General features: G+C 38.2%; 1 protein-coding gene and 1 long non-coding RNA gene across 3 annotated transcripts in view; one reads left to right on the plus strand and one right to left on the minus strand.

The window, feature by feature from the left end:
• Window positions 1–19,089, minus strand: part of LOC147909831 (uncharacterized) — a 371,480-nt gene that overhangs the window by 122,230 nt on the left and 230,161 nt on the right. The window lies entirely within an intron of this gene.
• Window positions 9,147–10,263, plus strand: LOC105151365 (uncharacterized). Its single transcript, XM_087406541.1, has 5 exons — window positions 9,147–9,350; window positions 9,441–9,581; window positions 9,677–9,797; window positions 9,912–10,090; window positions 10,162–10,263. The coding sequence occupies exons 1-5, from the start codon at window positions 9,147–9,149 to the stop codon at window positions 10,261–10,263; spliced, it is 747 nt and encodes a 248-aa protein (XP_087262667.1).

The following is a 19,089-nucleotide window of genomic DNA, read 5'->3' on the forward strand; positions in this document are numbered from 1 at the left end:
AATTAATATAATTATAATCTCGAATTGATAAGACGCTCGTCCCGGAAAATCGAGAATTCTCTAGGTTTCAGATTCAAATTCTGATGATATTTTTCGTAATAAATTCTTTGCAGGTTTTTAGAATGCTTTTTATTATCATTATTAAATTGACAATGAATTTAATTCGATATTAATGTTTCAGCTTCAGTTTGCATTTCAAGTTCGACAAATCAAATTAATACGCAATTTATAGGATTGAAAAATGTATTTTAAATTTATACATAAATATTATTAAACGCCAAGATCAGCTTCGATCGAAAAATAGGATTTTTTTTCTATTGTTTGTTACATTTTTTTCTATTATTATTTACATAATAAAATCGCTATTTATTATTCCGCATTAGCGCTAATTATAATCAAATGAGAGAAATTAGTGGTTTCATTAAAATTAAATATTATGAACTTAAATTATGAAATTACAATAATTAATGATAGAAAAAGCAATTAAATCATACTAACGTTGTAAGATTACTCTTGCTCTCAGCGAAATAGCGAAGCTTAATATCCCGTAAAAGGAGAAGTATCTTCTCTCGACTGGCTTTCTTCGATTTATTACTTCCTTCTCACTCAACGAGTAGTGCCATCGACCAATGCATGGTAATATAGACTTGATAGAGAATAACATACCCTGATTCTCTTTCTGCATAAGACCTTCCGTGTTAGTCTACCTCCGCAACTTGATTCGAGTGTGAAGAAAAGAAAAAGACAGACTCACCTGTCTTTCTTTCTCTTTTTCACACTCTGTTCTTCGCTTTTATAACTTGGAGTTTCATCGGCGTAATCGTTCTCCTTCGAGAGCCTCGCCGTTGCAACTCCGACGGTGTTCTTCTCGTGATGCTTGATTTTCGTGCGGATCTTCGGTGAAGAAGACGTCATACGACGCCTAAAGCAACGAAGCACCTCACATGGGTGCTACATGACGTAGATAATAGCTTAGACGCCTTGATCAAGTATAAATATCCATTTTATCCTTCCATATTGCATGAATTTTCGATATTATATTTTTCAATCAACTACTACTAATCAATTAAAATATTAACAAAATAATTATCCTTTTTTATATCTATAGAAAACATCATTTCATTACTAGAAAATTATTAGCTTATCAGCAATGATTTGTTTTTCCTAAAGATTTTATAGCAGTTTAGTCACAAGCGATTTTCGAAATCTTATGAGAGAGAGAGAGAGAGAGAGAGAGAGAGAGAGAGAGAGAGAGAGAGAGAGAGAGAGAGAGACGTACTGTTTCCTTATATATTTACTATCTCATTCTAACTTATATTGACTCACTCTGTAATCTTAATTAAGATTATAAAGTAAAACAGTATAAATTAGAGTGAAATAGTATATTTAATATATCTCTTTCTCTCTCATTTTGACAAAATCGTTGCAAAATTCTGGATGCTCTCCATTTAGTAACATAAATCGATATAAACATCATTCTATCTTTCTTGACATTCAATGAATAATAGAGATAGATGTGTTGATAAAATGGAAAGTACGCTCTATCGTAAGATCTTCAGTTTTTGCACTGCTACTCGTATGTTCTAACTTTTCACGTATTCTGATCAATGATTAAAAAATTGATATTTTAAATTCATTTATTATTAATAATTTTGTAACTGATACGAGACTGTACTGTGGGAGAAACATATAAGTACGCGGGTATTTTCAGTTAGACGCTTTCTTCGCGCGCGTGTCCGAGTTCGGTGTCGGTCATCCGGGTCATCACTGTCGCCTCGCGAAAGCGCGTGCACGCAGCACGCATGCACACACGCGTGAGCACACACAATGGGCGCCGGTCAAAGTTCTACCCTCACTTAGCAATAATTCAGTCGTGCCGGTTTATCCTCCTTGAGTCTCGCGCCTCCGTACAGCTACCTCCTCCGTCTTCCCTGGCCCCTTTCCTATCATCCGTCGACCACTCTGTCTCTCCCTCGAGAGTAGTTACATACACGATCGTACAACGTGCCAATATCGATAAGTCAGTCGGAGCAAAAACAAGCGAAGGATTGGTTCCACCCGGTTCCACCACACTCGGTTGCCCATAGTCTCGTACACACATCCTCCCTTTCGTCGCAGCGATTTCGTTACACGCATGTGCTTCTAATGTTTTTTTTAAACGTACCGTCTATCCCTAAACTATGTAGAAAATTAATTTTTTTGTAATTTTATAAAATTCAATTTTAATTCTAATTAAATTTATAAATTATACGTACATATATATAAATCATGTTACATAAAATAATAAATGTTTAAAATATAAAATGTAATATTGTATGTATTTTTTGCGTTTAAATATTTTTCTTGGTGTAAAATACATATGGTGAAATATATAATACATAAACGAGTAATATTGCATCATGTTCGTTACGATGATAACAGAAACATCTGCCAGCTATTCAGAGTTTGCGGATTGCAAGCGTGGCATTAATTTCGCAGCACGTGCACCGGTAGCAGCGGTATAAACGCGCGTCTAATTATCTTTCCTGTTGCGTGCCGCGATCCGCCTCGCATTTTCTGCCCGTAATCTCACGACTCGCGTCGTGCGCCCATCGACTGGAAGTGTCCAAACGAGTCCGTTCGCGCTAAATGCTAGCAACTATTTCCGCGAAGGTTTCACGGCACGTTATATCCGTAAAATATAATCCGAAACGCGGAGCAATCGTAAAAGCAAAGAACATTAAGGAACAGGAGAGATGAGAGTAGGTTGAAGATAATAGGAATGAGGAATAAGAATTTTCATACTGCATTCTTTGCGAATACTACGAATAATTCCATAAATAGTTATGTAAATACTGTAGATAAATCGAAAGCCATTATGTATCGGTTGTTTCATCTTCAGATAAACTATGTGATAATATCTAATAAATAAATAAAAGAATAAAAGAGTAAGAAAAGAAAGTACGAGAGTGAGCTGAAATTTATTGAAAGGTAGAAAACCCAGCCTTAATATGATAATAACAATCGTTACATTAATAACAATCTGTATAATGAAAGGAAAACAATCAACTGAATGAGAACATTAGCGAGTGCGACTTTTCGAACATAATCATCAATCTGACACAAAGGTCCACAAATAGACGTCACGGTAATATAACTCTCCAGTTACGACCATAAACGAGCCTACGTGTCAGAAAAGTAAATTTGATAGTTCCATCGCGCGTATCCGGATCAGGATATGTAATAAACCGACACGTCGTAACCGGCTGGACACCTCGAGCGAATGAGCAGATTGGACCATAGAGTTCTGGGCAGCTCGTGCCGTGCGATTTAATGGAGCAAATCGTTCTGGCTTTCGACCAATTATCGACAGCGTGTCAGATATGGCAGCGAGTCTAGTGTGTATGTATATGTGCGTCCTGTATACGCCCGCACTGCGCGCGTTACGAGGCACTTTTTTCTGCAATTGCCATGGCTGATCCCACCCACCGGCATAAAGTCCAATTAGAGTCGGCTACTCGTCCGGAGATAATTGGCGAACATTCGCGCGAGAACGTAACTCACCAGTCGGTAGCCTCTCTTCCTTCTTCTGTCCTGTTTCTTCACCATTCGTCTTTGTCGCTTTGCCACGTTACAATACGTATCTTTTTGTCATTGGAATTTTTTCTCGTAATGCTCCGTGTGCTCATCATTGATTACATGCCATGTAGATAATGCACCCACGCATTGTTAGACATTTCGTAATGAATTTAAGTAACATGTAATGAAAGCTTGTGTTTGTAAGGTAATTGAAAAGTAATGAATGATTTAACTCAGGCCTGTTCAATTTGAGCCCTTGAAGTCAAAACGCAAAACCATCGACGCAAAAAAAATTTAAGGTAGGTAAGATTTCGAGAGTGTAAAATGTTGATAAGCGTCACTCAGATGCGTATCAATACTTTACAGTTCCCGAAATCTTACGGCGAATTTTTTTACGTCGATGGCTTTGCGTTTTAGCTCCGGAGCTCAAATTGGACATACCTGATTTAACTGAATAAATTTAGTTACAGTAGTCTTAAATATAATGAATGTATGCATTAAATTTTGTGCAAATGTACATAAAATTTTATGGAAAATATATTGAATTATATGATATTTTTAACAGTACACGATAGAATCGTCACAAGCTTCGAACGCATCGAATGCATCGGGCGGGATAAAGATTTCAATGCGAGGTACGTAGATATGTTAGGAGACTTCAACGCAAGGTAAGCAAGTACTATCATGAATACACTGTTGAATTTATATAATGTCGAATTATATCCAATTTGAGTTATTTTTAATTATATCTGTAGATCATCACTATTCATACTCAATATATTATTAATTTGATTAAAACAATGGAGTTGAACAATTTAACTCAAGAAAATGTATTAAATTTGATTCAAATTTAATTTATTATTTATTAGGTGCACACGTTAATATGGACGATGTTTATTAAAACTAACCGAAATAAATTGATTTACACTTCGACACATTGAAAAAAAAGATTGGTTGCTGCAATAATTTAGATAGTAAAATATGGCATAACATTTTTAATCGGCTGCAGCAATCAGTTTTTGATTGTAGCAGCAAATTTTTAGTCTAAATTATATATTAACATTGCGGATAGGTTAACGCAACTAAAAATTTGCTGCTACAACCAAAAACTGATTGCTGCAGCCAATTAAAAATGTTATGTCATATTTTACTATCTAAATTATTGCAGCAACCTTTTCATAAGTGGAAGTTAAGAAAAAGATTGGATTCAGAAAAAGATTTGGTACTCCTTAATATCTAATAATGTAGCACTAAGATTATTTCATGATGACGTCGCAAATTTGCAACGTTAGTTTAAACAAAAAGTTGTCGTATTTAAATTTTTTCACCCTCTCTTTACATTCAACTTACAAAAAGAACCAATTTAATAAAACTCGTTCCACCTAACATTTTAACTTGTAAACATAAAACATATTTCATTTGAAAATATCTTAATAACAATTAATGCGCTTCCGATTGAACATAAAAGTGACTGGCGCTAAAAATGCAATAATGAATTTTATCGGTATCCTATATAAAAAGCAGTTCAATAAATCGCTTTCCATTCGCGGCGTACGGCGCGTTACGTCGTGTGGCATCCGGACGTTTCGCTCGTCGAAGGATCGTGGGGAGCAACAAAGAGCAAAAGACGGAGTCAATAATATCACGTAAAACACCCACACGAGGTGAGGTGAGGCGGCTCGGCTGGCTGGCTGGCTCCCCGAGCAGCGATTGAGGCACGGCCCGGCCGTAAGTCTCGCACGGGCATAAACCAATCCTGAAAGGAGAACGCGATGGAATGGGGTATCCATTTCACGAGCGATGGAGACATCGGGGGTACCTCGTTCGATCCCAGCTTCGTATGCTAATTTTCCGGCTGTACGCCGCGCCACGCTGTCCGCTGCTCTCGGCTAGCCGCGAAGAGCGACACGGAAATAGGAGGAGGCCCTTCAGGAATACGTCGAAGAACTCGTCCAGATCTGCGTTAAATCTCACGGTTCTTTACTTAGAAGTAAAGAAACCGTCCGCATCGTACGCGTCGAAATGAGAGATACATCATTGGATTGCTGAATTTTTTATGTTTAAACAGCAAAGCGAATAGTACGACATATTTTTTAAAGCAATCATTTAAAAAAACCTGCTATCCAATTCTTAAGATTGTAATCAATTTGATTGCTTTGTAAGTTGAAGTTAAATTAATTTATATAAATTAATCGATTTTTTTCTTTTCTCATCATAAATAAAGAATTTTTTTTTAATGTAATCATATGATGTATCAATTGGATCTTATCGATACGATATTCACACGTATATTAATCGCAATTATCGTTATATAAACACAAGTTCCTCGTGGAACTGTTTGATACATGTCGACGCACCTTGCAGTGGCAATGGCCCTTACATCGTTTCACCTGCAAATGACATTAAGCGACCCGCATCTTTGTCTTATCTTACACCTTCATGCAACAATCAACTCTGCTACCCTACACTCCAGGCGGCTGTTGAATTTTTCATCTAACGACCGTTGTTACCGCGTTATTTCCATCATTGGACTTCCACTTTACCGCCAAACCTGCCGAGAGCGTAACCTGGAGGAACGAGGGTTCCCTTCGGTGCAACCTTCGCAAAATTTTCGTTTGGAATACGTAGGCACGTGCGTGCACGCACGGAGACCTCCCGCGGAGTACTTGACGACTGATAAAAATGTCCCTACTTGATTCCGCCTCTCTGCAAGGAGTCTCTACCTCGCCCCACGCCCGCCTTTATCTCGTCTTATTTGGTACGGACGAATGACGAAGGACGCACGAGATTACTGCGCTGCTGCCCGTCGAGAGACGCATCCCGAGTGCGGTAGGTACCCCGCAAGAGTCAGTCCGCCGGATGATAAAATGACGGGGGATGAGACTGGACCGCATGTGATGTGCGGACACTATCCTCGTTATGCTCGCGAGCAGCATGCGCCGCATCAGTGAATAATGAGTCCTGCGGAATTTCAGTGCAGGAATCCGTGACTTTTCAACGTAACATAATTCCACTCGGAATTCTCGGAAGTAAGGACGTAAGGATAATTCGCATAGGAAGAAGTTGTCGATTAATTTTCTTAGGTTGTAAGCGTTAAAAATATGCAATTATATACAATTGCGGTGGCAAATTATACAATATTGAGGGAAAGGTACCAAAGAAAATTCGAAATAATATGAATTTTTTAATTATAAATAAAATTCTGCGAGATTGTTCTGTACGATTAAATCGTTAAGAAACATGTGTAAAAATGTCTTTAACTTCGCAACTGCGTCGTTTTCTTCTTCGAAGGAAGAGAGAATTCTCTCAAAGGTATCTTTCTCTGAAGCTCCAATTGAAGCGCTTGAATCTACGCAGAACTCGCGGACGTACGCATGAATGTTTCTCGGCGTTTCTCAGCCCCATCGCCGTCGTCGTCGTCGTCATTCTCGAAGTAACGCTAAAGATAATTTATGTAATTCATTCGGTTAATATCGGCGCGCCGTGTCGTAAAGCGTTCGCATAACCAATTTGGCACTAAAGACCCCGGCACGAGGGCCCTTTAAGGCCCTTCTCGCGGTGGGCAGTGCCATAACATTATGGGTTACGAGTCGTCCCGTGCCTCTCGTCGTTCACATCCGTCGCAGTCATCTTCGCCATCGCCGTCGGTTCCCCTCTTTTCTCCGCAACGTTCTGTTGCCCCACGTTGCCCCTTTTTTCCAACCTTCACCTTTTTCTTCGCGTTCGTCCGGGCGTCAGGTGGAGAAGTTGTACGCGGCCGATGGCGGATGATATTAGCATGGTAACTGGTGGCCCCAGCAGGCGCCTTATTAAATTTGTACCATAAGCAATATCGGGATGTGGCCCGGGGCCGTTTCAATTTGCCGGTCTGGAAATTTAAGGCTTACTCTATCTCACTCATTGCTACCGCGTCATCGCTGTACCGATGATGCACCGCGATTACTTATCGTAATCACGAATTCAACGAAGGAAGACGTAAATCTTTATCCATTCACGACTGTTATTTTTTTTTGCAGTCATTCAAAGTCGCACCAACTTCAACGACACTTCACTGTCCTTTGACGATGCTTCACTACGTTGAAGATGCTTGAAGACGAGTGGTAGTTTAAAATTCGTTAATTGCAAAGTGGAAGACAGTTAAGAACGAGCAGGTGGATCTTCCTGCAAGAGCAATGAGCCGCAACACATCTTATAGGAGCTCTACAACATCTCTCTTCACTATCTTGCTGTACTACGTTCAAAGTCGCAACAAGTGTTCCGTTGCAATTGATTTTGAATAATATTAAACAAATTATCTATTAATGTGAATACATAACAACTAGGAAGTGGAAGCCTTAAATGGTCATGCTGGATCTTTAGTGCTTAAATAATTTGATGTGAATTTATATACAAATCGAATCCTGCAAACTGCGCATCGAATTTAATTTTCAGTCTTAAAACGCAATTCTAACAAAATTAAAGTAATATTATAAAGTAATATTAAATTAAATTGACAAGCAATTTAAATAATATTGATATTCATAGGCATTTTAGAATAATATTAATTTTTTATCAATTGCCTCATCGTATTTTTTTTGTCTTACTGCGCGAAATGTAAATTGTGTAAATTGTGAAGTAAACTATCTCATGACCTTAATATTTTGCTATCTGAGCATGGTTGATTCATAAATGAGCCTCTTTATCGTAGTCCAATTTTTGAGTTAAATATTATTGCACGGAAACAATAACGCACTTCTCTACGAGGATTGCGTGCGGAATCAGCGAGCAGCGTCCTAAGATTTATGAAATTTAAAGACGCTTCTGCGTGGCGTAAAATCAGTCGTTTATTTTTTTATGATTGAATCTTAAATCGAACATGTTACTATGCCGTGTACTTCTATTGACTTCTAAAATTCACGGATATAATGTATTCTCAAAGATAAAAGAAGAATAAAGGAAGTTTTATACGTGACAACTGACATGTATTCATGTAGCTGTACGATCCTGTTATAGCCTAAAACGATTATTCATACATTTTGCTTCATTCGCCCGTGCTGAATAAAAGTTAATTCAATGTTTTATCTGCGTCAATAAATAATGGTCGAATACTGTTTACAGCAACAATGCCGGAGTACCTACATCTGTGACGTACTGCGGTGAGAAAGAAAGGATACGAAACGAAATGACATAATAAGATGTCGGTGCCAACGGTACCATATCGCTAATGATTACAAATGATTGGACCGCTATACTTGCGCCGACCAAAAGAACGAGTTTCGTGATCGATCGGCTACAGCAATATCGCTCGATTCGATTTGGAATTTGCCGGCGTCCTCCAGAATTTCTTAGCCAACTTTTCTCTTCTTATATCGTATAACGATATAAGAACTCCCGATAATAATTCAAAGAAAAAAATGTTTATAAATTAAAAGTAAAGATTGGACTGTTGAAAATAATTTGTTTTATAAAGTTTGTTTAATAAAGAGAGAAGTTAGGCATTTAACGACAAAAAAAAATAATTTATCGATTCTTTCTAAAACACGCACGATGTTCATCACAATTCAACATACACAAAAGAACAATAACCAAAATAGTTAATTAATGTCAAAATGAATAATGAGGAGCATATGCTAATTATCAAGAAGAAACGAAGATTTCATGTTCCTAAAAATTTAAATATCTCTTGTTGTTGGAATACTATTGAACCGATTATCGCTCAAGAAATCGGGGCATCCGATTACACTGCGATTCCGAATTGCTTTGACACCAATGCATATAAAATTGGACATATTTTTGTGCCAACGAGCACACAAGTAATGGATAATAATCATAATTTTTGGCATAATAATAATAATAATTTTGGCTTTATATTTTAAGTTATCCTTCCATTACTCATAAAACAGATAAAACGTTTCCGCCCCGTGCCAGTTTTGAAAATACTCGGACCAATCCGTGATTTTGTGGTGAAAAACGAGACGAACACCAAGTGGCTTGATAAGAAATTTCATAGCGTGCGAACGTCTGGAGATCAAATGCACTTTCGGGTGAATATTCATAAAATTATAAATTTATTAAAAGCCCAGCATTAATCAAATTGTTTAGTTGATCATTTCCCGAATATTTCTAAATGTGTTTGTAGATAATTTCCGAGAGTGGAAAAAATCAACTGAATTTTACTGGTAATGATTATTATTTTCTGAATAAAGCACACGATATGCTGAGCCAAGGAAATGTGACAATAGATCGCACATCTCATAATGGTATATAAAATATATGTATACATATATATTACTCAATCAATATAATCTTTAATAAAATATTTAATAGTAATATATGTAATCATTTAATAATTCATTTATTCACGATCTCTATAGATTTATTAAATATTACATGGATTGGGTTAATAACAGACGTGGTTATTACAAAAACCTCCGAGTTTCGTATTGTTAAAGGTAAACATGAAAGAACTCTGTACGTAAGCGAAACTGAACATACTATTTTTTTCAAATACGAAATATGCAAACTCGATCAGCATGGGGTCGTAATAGAATCTGTAAGTTTTTACAACAATACCTTACATTGAAAAAAAAATCTCAGTACCATAGATTTATTTCATTTCGTCAGGAAACGAAGAAAATACGCTGTAAATGGTTGCCAATAGGAGATAAAAAATCAGACAATCTTCCATTAATCGAATTCCAAAGTTTAGCCAACAAAACACGATAGTCCTTTTTGCTTAAGAAAACAAAAGATATATTTATATTCAAAGTTCTTTCTTGTAATTTTTTGCCATTATATGTCATCCTTCATATATATATATATATATATATGTGTATATATATATATATATATTTATATTAGATTATTTATACGCTTAATAATTTATCGTTTTTCTTCGAAAAGATCAATCTTACTCGCGACAATATATTCGGTCACCTCAAAATACCAGAACCAGTTCATTCCAGACGTGATATCTTTCCGCTCGGTACAGAACAGACCGTGACACTGATGACACCGATGAGAATGCGGTGAGATACCGCACAATTTATTTCTATTTTCCGTATGGTGTAAGTATGGATACAAGTGGACACAAGTGCACGCAAGTACGCACGAACTCGTCGTGGTAGATCGAACCCGCGAGATATCGACTCCCGGTTCCGCGGTCGAGTCTTGTGCGCATCGCGGATGAATTATTGCGAGATCGGTCGGAACGCGCAAAATTCAATAACGTTATTTCACCGGCGCGGTAAGAAAAAAGGGGGAAGAACAAAAAGGGACAAGAGGGTGATGCACAATCGTAGCTGGATTGAATTATCAGCGTTAAATTCCGCGTTTTATGCATGCGACTGTTCGCCTGTCCTGTCAACGCTGCCGGATGGAGACATTATAAATGTTAATTGCACGAATTGCACAGCTATCGCGCGCGACGTTGTTATTTTTTTTCCTCTTTCCTTATATGTCTCTCTTTTTCTTTCTCCCTCATATACCTCTCTCTCTCTCGCTCCCCGCAGTTCTTCTCATCTCTTGCAGCGTCGTCCCCGACTTTGCATCTTCTTTCTACCCGCGCCCCCGCTATCCCATTTCCTCTCTCTCCATGACGCACCCTTTCCCCTTCGCATGAGACTGCATTTGCATCTCAATCTCGCCGTTGATTTAGCAGTCGTCCAGGGCCATCATTCTTGCCGCGGGAAAGGTCGACTTTAGTATTTTTAGATTAGCCGGTCGCGATATATGCAGCTCCTCGCGCAGCACTTTTTCGGGGAGCGTGGAGTAGGATGAGACCTTTCTTCGTCTTTCCTTTTTGGCGCAAGAAAGAGAGTCGCGCACGTACGAGTGTCTTAAATTGTAGACAGGCCAGGGAGAAACCAGGAAAACGATCGCGAAGGAGGTCGACTTTTGTCCTTGAAATGAGCAAATGGACGGGGGATGTGTCACACGGGTCAGTGGCCCCTTTTTCTCAGCACTCATGCGGCACTCGCACTCTCGAAAACGAGTTGTCATCCGTGTCGTAACTCGTGGAAGTCGAATTTGCGTGCTGCTTACACGGTTGGGTCCCGTTAAAAATACAAGTCGCTTTATATGTTATACAACAAGAAGTACAGAATTTGAACATGGATTTCTTTTGTAATAAACAATTAGCTTTTAAAAAAAATTTTTAATTTTTAATTAATTAACAACAATTAAATTGAATCTTAAGCAATAAACATAAGAAAACACAATTATTGTTGAACGATGTTTGATATATAAGTTCGATATAAGGATCACGACAAAACATTCAATTTAATGTGTTCCACATTTTATCGAGATTTATGATCTAGCTACTCATAAGGGCGTAAAAACGTCGAAATTCTCGCAGCGTCTCTTTATTTACGAAAGGGCAGCGACATCGTGGGTCACACAATAAAACGGCGTTTATTACGGCACAGCTCCCGCATTGCGTCCGTGCTGGAGCATCAGTACTATATCATCTTACAAGTTAACTTTTATGACGGCCCACCTGCCGCCATCTTGGAATGCGTAAATAAGCGCTATCTTGATCTTAATGCACTCGCGATCTCACTGCAACCAGATAGCACGGCTGCGACAAAAAGTACAATGCGGTCAATGTACGAAACTGAGAAATCAACCGGAAGTTAAATCGATGCTTAAGCCAATAAAACATTAGTCCTTAATTTTAATCTATAAAAATATTTTTACTTAAAATTTTCATAACTTCTTTATATACTTAATAATACAATTGATTGAAAATTTTCATCTTCAACCACTTTAGAATAAGTAACTTATTGTTGGAATAATTTTTGTATAACAATTTCAATGGAATAATAATTACATATTTAATAAAAAAATTAATTTAAAAAAATAAAAATTTTCAACTAATTTTTTCATTAAATACATAGTTTATCACTCCATTAAAATTATTACAAAAATTATTCTAAAATATTGAAATATACAAAACGACTTTAGGAGCAGTTATAAAAAGCGAATGAACGGGTACAAAAATAAACGGGCATAAATGCATAACAGCGTATTTACGTACAAGGATGTCGATTTAGCTCGCATGTTGACAGCCACTTGCTTAACGTACATAGAGGCGGGTGCATCTAGAATGCAGGCTGTGCAGTTGTACCATCGACACTCGGCACGACTTCCGGCAGGAGGAGCGGAAGTTGTCATCGTTAGAGGCGCGTGCCAGCCACGCGACCAGTCGCGCCTATATTCGTTTTACCTCGAACCGGGGAATTGACGTTAACGGGACGATCGTGCTGAAATGATAATTGCGCTACCAATTCCAATTCACGATCGTGTCCGGTGAAAAGTAACCGGAGACGTACAAAATAAAGTCATCTTGGCTTCACTTATTCATCAAAATTGTTTGGGAAAAGTGAGGTCAGAAGTGTTTAAAAATCGAAGTGTTTTTAAAGTATATTAAAGTATATTACATAATTTGCAACAGTATATTAATTGATAAATGCATAAAAAAATATTTACATGCATAATAATAATATTGTCAATTAATCTAATTCAATATTACGTTTGTTAACGCTCTGACAGTGCACTCTAAAGACATGTATGTAATAATAGAGCAACGTAGAGCAACGAGATAGTAACAATAATTTAATACCGTCTTTATCATGAAGATTGATAAGCACGCGAATCTCAGCAGCACATAGTATAATCGAGCTATAATAATAATGTAGCCAGGAGAATGGCTGTACGTACTACGAAATAATAATAGCCGCGTGGAGTGCGGATAATAAGGAAGCGGATAAATTATTTTCGAATTACACGGTTAGCGCTAATGCGCTGATCGTGCCGATTGGTAGCTTCTTTAGCGATATTGCGTACTCGTGCTGTCACGTATTCCAAGAGCGTTTATCATAAATTCTAAATCGAAATCTGACAGTTGTAGAAATGCGGATGTGCAGCCAAGGTGTTGCCTGCTAGAACGTTATGCGATGCGCGCAGGCATAAACAATGCATATATCTGCTGGAGAGTCAATAATTACGAATGTCAACCGTTATCTTAGAAATCGTGCGGGTAGGTGCCTTGCGCAGCGCAACGACGTGCGACCTGCGTACACCTGCGCCGTGTTGTGCGCGTGCCGATGCACTCGCTCTCGCAGTCACCGCACGCAGCCGTGCAAACACGCACGCACGCACACGGAAACGCGTGTCCGCGGTTTCGTTTCCACGGCGGAGCCACGAAACGAACGTACGTTGCTCCGAAACAATAGTTGCCATGGTGAAAGGTACCGGCAACACACACCCGCGCGCGACACCTGATTTCAACGGGGCCCCAGCGGAGGCACCGCCACGAAAAAGGGAACAAAGGGAGCGCGCGAGACCTCTTGACCTCGCCCGCGAGAAAAGGGAGCTGTTGCTCCACTTTTCAGAACGTTTCACGACGACTCTTTGTCGAGCTTCGTTCGTGAGGCAACCATTTCGCGTCGCCGCTTGAGAATTTAAGATGAAAGCGACGTCACGGCGACTCAATCTCGCCGAGACGACGAATTGTGCTGGATTCTTTAGCGTTTTGATGTCACGCGATATCTTTACGACGCAACAGTACTTTGCTTCCATTCACTTTGAAAAAAAGAAGAACTACATTCTCAGTTTTCTCTTTTTTCTTTTGTCGAAATTAGAAATTTCTTAATTTTTAAATAATCGTCATTAGTTTACAAAATCAATTAAGTAATATTAATTCAGATAATTTTTCCGAGATGTAAAAACTTCAATAATAATATCGTATATACTGACGTTTATAAATAATATTAATTATACAGTACTTTGTTTCCATTCACTTAAAAAAATATAAGAAAAATAAATGCTTAGTTCTCTTCTCTTTTATTGAAATTAGAAATTTCTTAATTTTTAAGTAATCATCATTAGTTTAAAAAACTGATTAAATAAGTATTCTATAAAGACATTAAAACTGCAATAATAATATCACATATGTATTGATGTACGTAATGATTAATTCGTAATGAATACATAATGCAATTTAACTCGCTCCATAAAAAGGGGAATCTAAAAAATAACATCCATCTGCAGATCGCGTCGACTGTATGATAATAACGAGCGGATGTGATAATGCGCACTGTACACGAATTAATTTTATTGTTTGACTTCGAGCGATGACTTTTGTATGCTTATCCCACGAGGGCTCCTCTGTTTGAGGACCTTCCTGCTACCTGCCAACAACGGCAGTTCAACGTGTCTCATTACGTTTTCTTTTTTATAACGGCGATACGGGTAGCGTATTACCTACACATTTACCTTTCGCCGTTGAATAAGACCGATATTAATCGTATTTTCGCTCGGAGCAAGTAGCAAAAAATAAAATGTATCATAAAAAAAAAACGAGAAAAGAATGCAAGATCAATTCTTGATGCGCAAATCCGCGCCGTTCCGTTATGCTCAGCATCTTCAGAACACCTCCGTAAACCCCACCCCGACTGATGTCGGCCGTCGATACATTCGAAATATCGGTACCGTGACGCGCGCAACCGCCATAATCCTTCTACATTTAACATCCGAACGCGTGGGTATCAACATGCAACCCGGTGACGATTTACATTTGCGATTTTCACCCTCCGGCAAAAATGCCGGCCGACAATACCGTCGTGATATCGCCAGGATCTGGCTATATGAAAAACGTCTTGCGTTTATGCAGCCTCCTACAGCCCACCGACAACTATTTATAACCATCCGCATTTTCTGCAATGTTCACGCAATGTACTAATTCTTCACACAGAAAGCAACATATATATTTAATATTATATAAAGTGATATTATATAAAGTGATGAGTGCGATAAAAATTATGATTCTTATTAAATGTTATAATATCGCAAAAGTAATTAGAAATGAGAGAAATGTAGGAAATCAGAATAAGAAATTCAGAAAATGAATAAGAAAATCAGAAAACTGCACGGTTATAATGAAGTCATAATGTGCATTAAGTTGTAGTCAAGATGTGCATCAGTACACGCATGGACACATTCGCAGGATATATTTTCTGAAAACCTGCTTCAAGGTGGCGGTTTAAGGTGCACCACCACCTGCAGCCACCACCAAGAGGTGGGTACCTGCGGGGTAGCAAGGCGGCGCAGTCGAGCATGATTCCTTCACATATGTTTACGGAACACCAGCGGTCAGAAATGCGTGCCGCAGGAGGACTCGTTGCTGGCGGAGGGGCCCTCCACGGAGGACCTGCAAGCTCCTGGAATCACGCAAGCATGAATCCGCTAAAAAAAGGAGCTCCTGCACCTGCAGCCCCCAAGACGGGCGCAGCACTTATGTTAACCGTGCGTGAATCCTCGGCATATGATGCCGGACAACCCTTCGCCTTATCCTTTCGTCAGTTTAAAATAGTTCTTCGCAAGTCTCAAAGGATTATTTTATAGTGATGTCACAACTTCCTAAATAGAAGGCTATCATTTATCTTATATAACGCTACGTATTGTATATTAATTTAAATATTCAATTTTTTTATCTTTTCACAGACTTTATGACCCATTAGTTTAAGAGAAATTAAAATATTTCGATACTTAAGTAAGACTTTGAAATTATAAACTGCTCACAGAAAATTGTAGTAATATTGAAGTTTATGATTTTATTCTGCATTTTTCTGCGACTGACAATTCTTCATTATGATTTATAAAATTTGATGTAAGGAAAGATGTCTATCCGAATTCTGATGTTCTTGCATATTTATGGGTATGCGAAACAATAAAGAGGATATACCTCCAGCAGCAGGTCTTGGGGGTCAGTCGGCCATGTCTCCACCCTGGAGGGTGTTCATGAAAGTGGTGATGGCGTGCACTCACAAGACCGTGACAGACAGGTGACACGCGCCGGCCACGCGCGCCCGTTACGCCGTGCAGGCGTTTGTACATGCACGGAAGGTCAATTTGAGAATAAACAGTTGGAAAATGGGCAAACATTGGCAGGGCACTTACGCATTGACGTTGCCTTCTTTTATTCCCGCGTAATGTATCGATGTAACGCCCAACGCTCTGATCAAAACGTGTCCCTCTATTACTTCATTATGTCATGTGTTTAATCTTCTAATTTAAATAATAGTACGTTAAATGGATGCGATATTGAATTATGAAATATTTCAGCTATCAAACAATATGCTTTTAATATCATTTATCAAATCAAATATGTTTAAGATTCATTTATCCTAACGATCCGTATATCGCGTAAAAAAAAATACTTGCCATTGTCAGTAAAAGAAATTATAAAAGTAGAATTATGCTGTGTAATTTTCTGGAAATAAAAAATGTATAAAGTTGTAATTGAAAATTAATTAAACGATTTTACAAAATATTGAGATATCAAATAATTTTATATAATTCTTGACTTACAGATTTTCTCCTGTAATAATTTTTCACATTTAAATATTAAATCATAAGTAGAATTTATAATTCTTCCTGAAAAAAGAAACAAATTTAATATTCTCGATACATATTTCTATCTCTTTATATACAAAATTTAAATTTATTTATGGCGACAAAATTGCGAGACTCAATCTTGCTAAAAAGCTTCCCAAAGATGTTCTTAGAGACGATGTACTTAAAGTAATTCACGAACAGGTTTACATACTTTTATCGTGTAATCGTAGACGAGCGAATCGTGTGCAGTGATCGAGGGCAGGATTACGCCCTCCGGCGAACGGAAGTATCGAGATGTGGCGTGATAACGTGAGGCTCCAGATCGGTCCTCCGTGATGCTGAGAACCTTAGCCGGTTTAGCTGGCTAACGGATAATTGCTGGAACGCGACTTATGTTAGATTGCTTAGCATCTCATATGGTTACTGTGCACGTAAACTAGACAAAGATTATAGCCGAAGAAATATTTCTTTTCGTGTCACAAAGTTGGAAAAATTTATTGTTACATATTAAACATTATGCTATTAAGCATATTAAAGTAAAAATATAGATCTGCTATTAAGTAGATATTATTATAGGTATTTAAAAAATTTATAAAAACATTTTTTAATAAATTGTATATCAAAATATATAACAGATAGATAGATAGATAGATAGATGTACAATATATTCCAAAAGTTTGATCAAGCCGACGATCCACGACTAGCTTATTGACCAAAGGGTCAAAGAGTTCGTACCGGCAAGTACCGGCAGTGCTTTCGTAGAGAATGAATCGTCCTATAACGGTTACCGTAACGTTGTTCTACCATGAATCGTGAGTTAGAATTAGATGATAGGTATCGTTGTTCTTCGATCTCGTTTGAACGTTGAGTGCCCTTCTGCCGAGTCATCCACGTGAATAATTGACCACTGATTGTAGTCTCCAAACGAGATCGAGGATGCGACAGTACACGAAACGTATTGATCATTGTCGAATTAATCCCGCCGAGATAGTCGAGATGGACTATCTCGATGACCTCTCCAGAGTCAATATTCGCAGCTCTATTGTACCTTCCGAATAATCCGTCTTCGGTTTTATTACACGGCAATCTCTTTGAATAGTTGTGATAAAGTGAATAAATTAATTTTTCAAATACGATTTACAATGTGTTTCATAACGGATCATAAATAACAGTCGGAGCTATGCGCAGTCAAGTAATAAACGCTATTCTTACGCAGTTTTAACCTGCACACCGCGAGCTATTATCTCGTTATATGGCATTATAATCACCTGCTATAATTTAAGCCTGCAGTTGCTCTGGCCTCGCATATATACGTACGCTCGCCGGGCGTGCCGTAAAACACGCGGTGGATATAGGGAGTTTCCGTAAAGCTGTAACCAAACAATACGAAGGCCCGCTTTCACGCGTTCCTCCCGCGTCAATCCGTCTCATGATCTCGCGCAGGGCGATAAACATATTCGCCTCTCTCGTAGCGCGCGAGATATCCGCGAGACGTCTGCGCTTAACGGCGGATAAAGCATGACGGCGTGCTCGCGGCCATATAAACCTCAGTAGTAGGTACCCGGCTGGATATCCATAAATCTATTTGATAGTAGAAAGTCCTTCCATTATTCTCTCCACTCCACGGACTTATCCGCTTGACTCTCCGACACGCGGGCCACGCTCGATACGTAACTCCTGCGGGGCAATAAAGGTACCGGTATGACGGTATGTATTATCGTAGGACGAAGGCTGAAGATGCCCCCTTCCCGAAGGATACGCGACAAAAGACACGCGCAAAGATTTAAAGTCACAATTCGAGAATATTCGAATTAATATCCAAGTAATTACAACTCGTCTTATTTCTACAGAAATTTCACGCTATTTGTTATTACACTAATATTATAATATCTCGATAAAAGAATAAAATGATTATTATGTAATTATATAATTATTTGCAGGGTGAAATTAATATTTAATTGCCTTAAGAATAAATAATTAATTAATGAGGAATCCACAGCTAATTTGCTTCCTGCTACGAGCATCAATTATGATAATATCTTATATACCCCGAGATATTTCCGTGACGATAAACCGGCGTCACGGCAGTGGCGAAGATATCGCAAAAAATGTGTGCATTAAAATCCCACTTCGTAACGTTATAGGCAATAAAGC

The sequence above is a fragment of the Acromyrmex echinatior genome, chromosome 5 (genome assembly GCF_024713525.1).
Source record: "Acromyrmex echinatior isolate Ae372 chromosome 5, ASM2471352v2, whole genome shotgun sequence".
Taxonomy (NCBI): Eukaryota; Metazoa; Arthropoda; class Insecta; order Hymenoptera; family Formicidae; genus Acromyrmex; species Acromyrmex echinatior.

Excerpts from the sequence above, each read along its gene's own strand:
- LOC105151365 (XM_087406541.1), top strand. The coding sequence starts at position 9,147 with ATGAATAATGAGGAGCATATGCTAATTATCAAGAAGAAACGAAGATTT. Across the intron at positions 9,351-9,440 it reads TTGTGCCAACGAGCACACAA|ATAAAACGTTTCCGCCCCGT; the intron begins GTAATGGATAAT and ends CTCATAAAACAG. Across the intron at positions 9,582-9,676 it reads GAGATCAAATGCACTTTCGG|ATAATTTCCGAGAGTGGAAA; the intron begins GTGAATATTCAT and ends ATGTGTTTGTAG.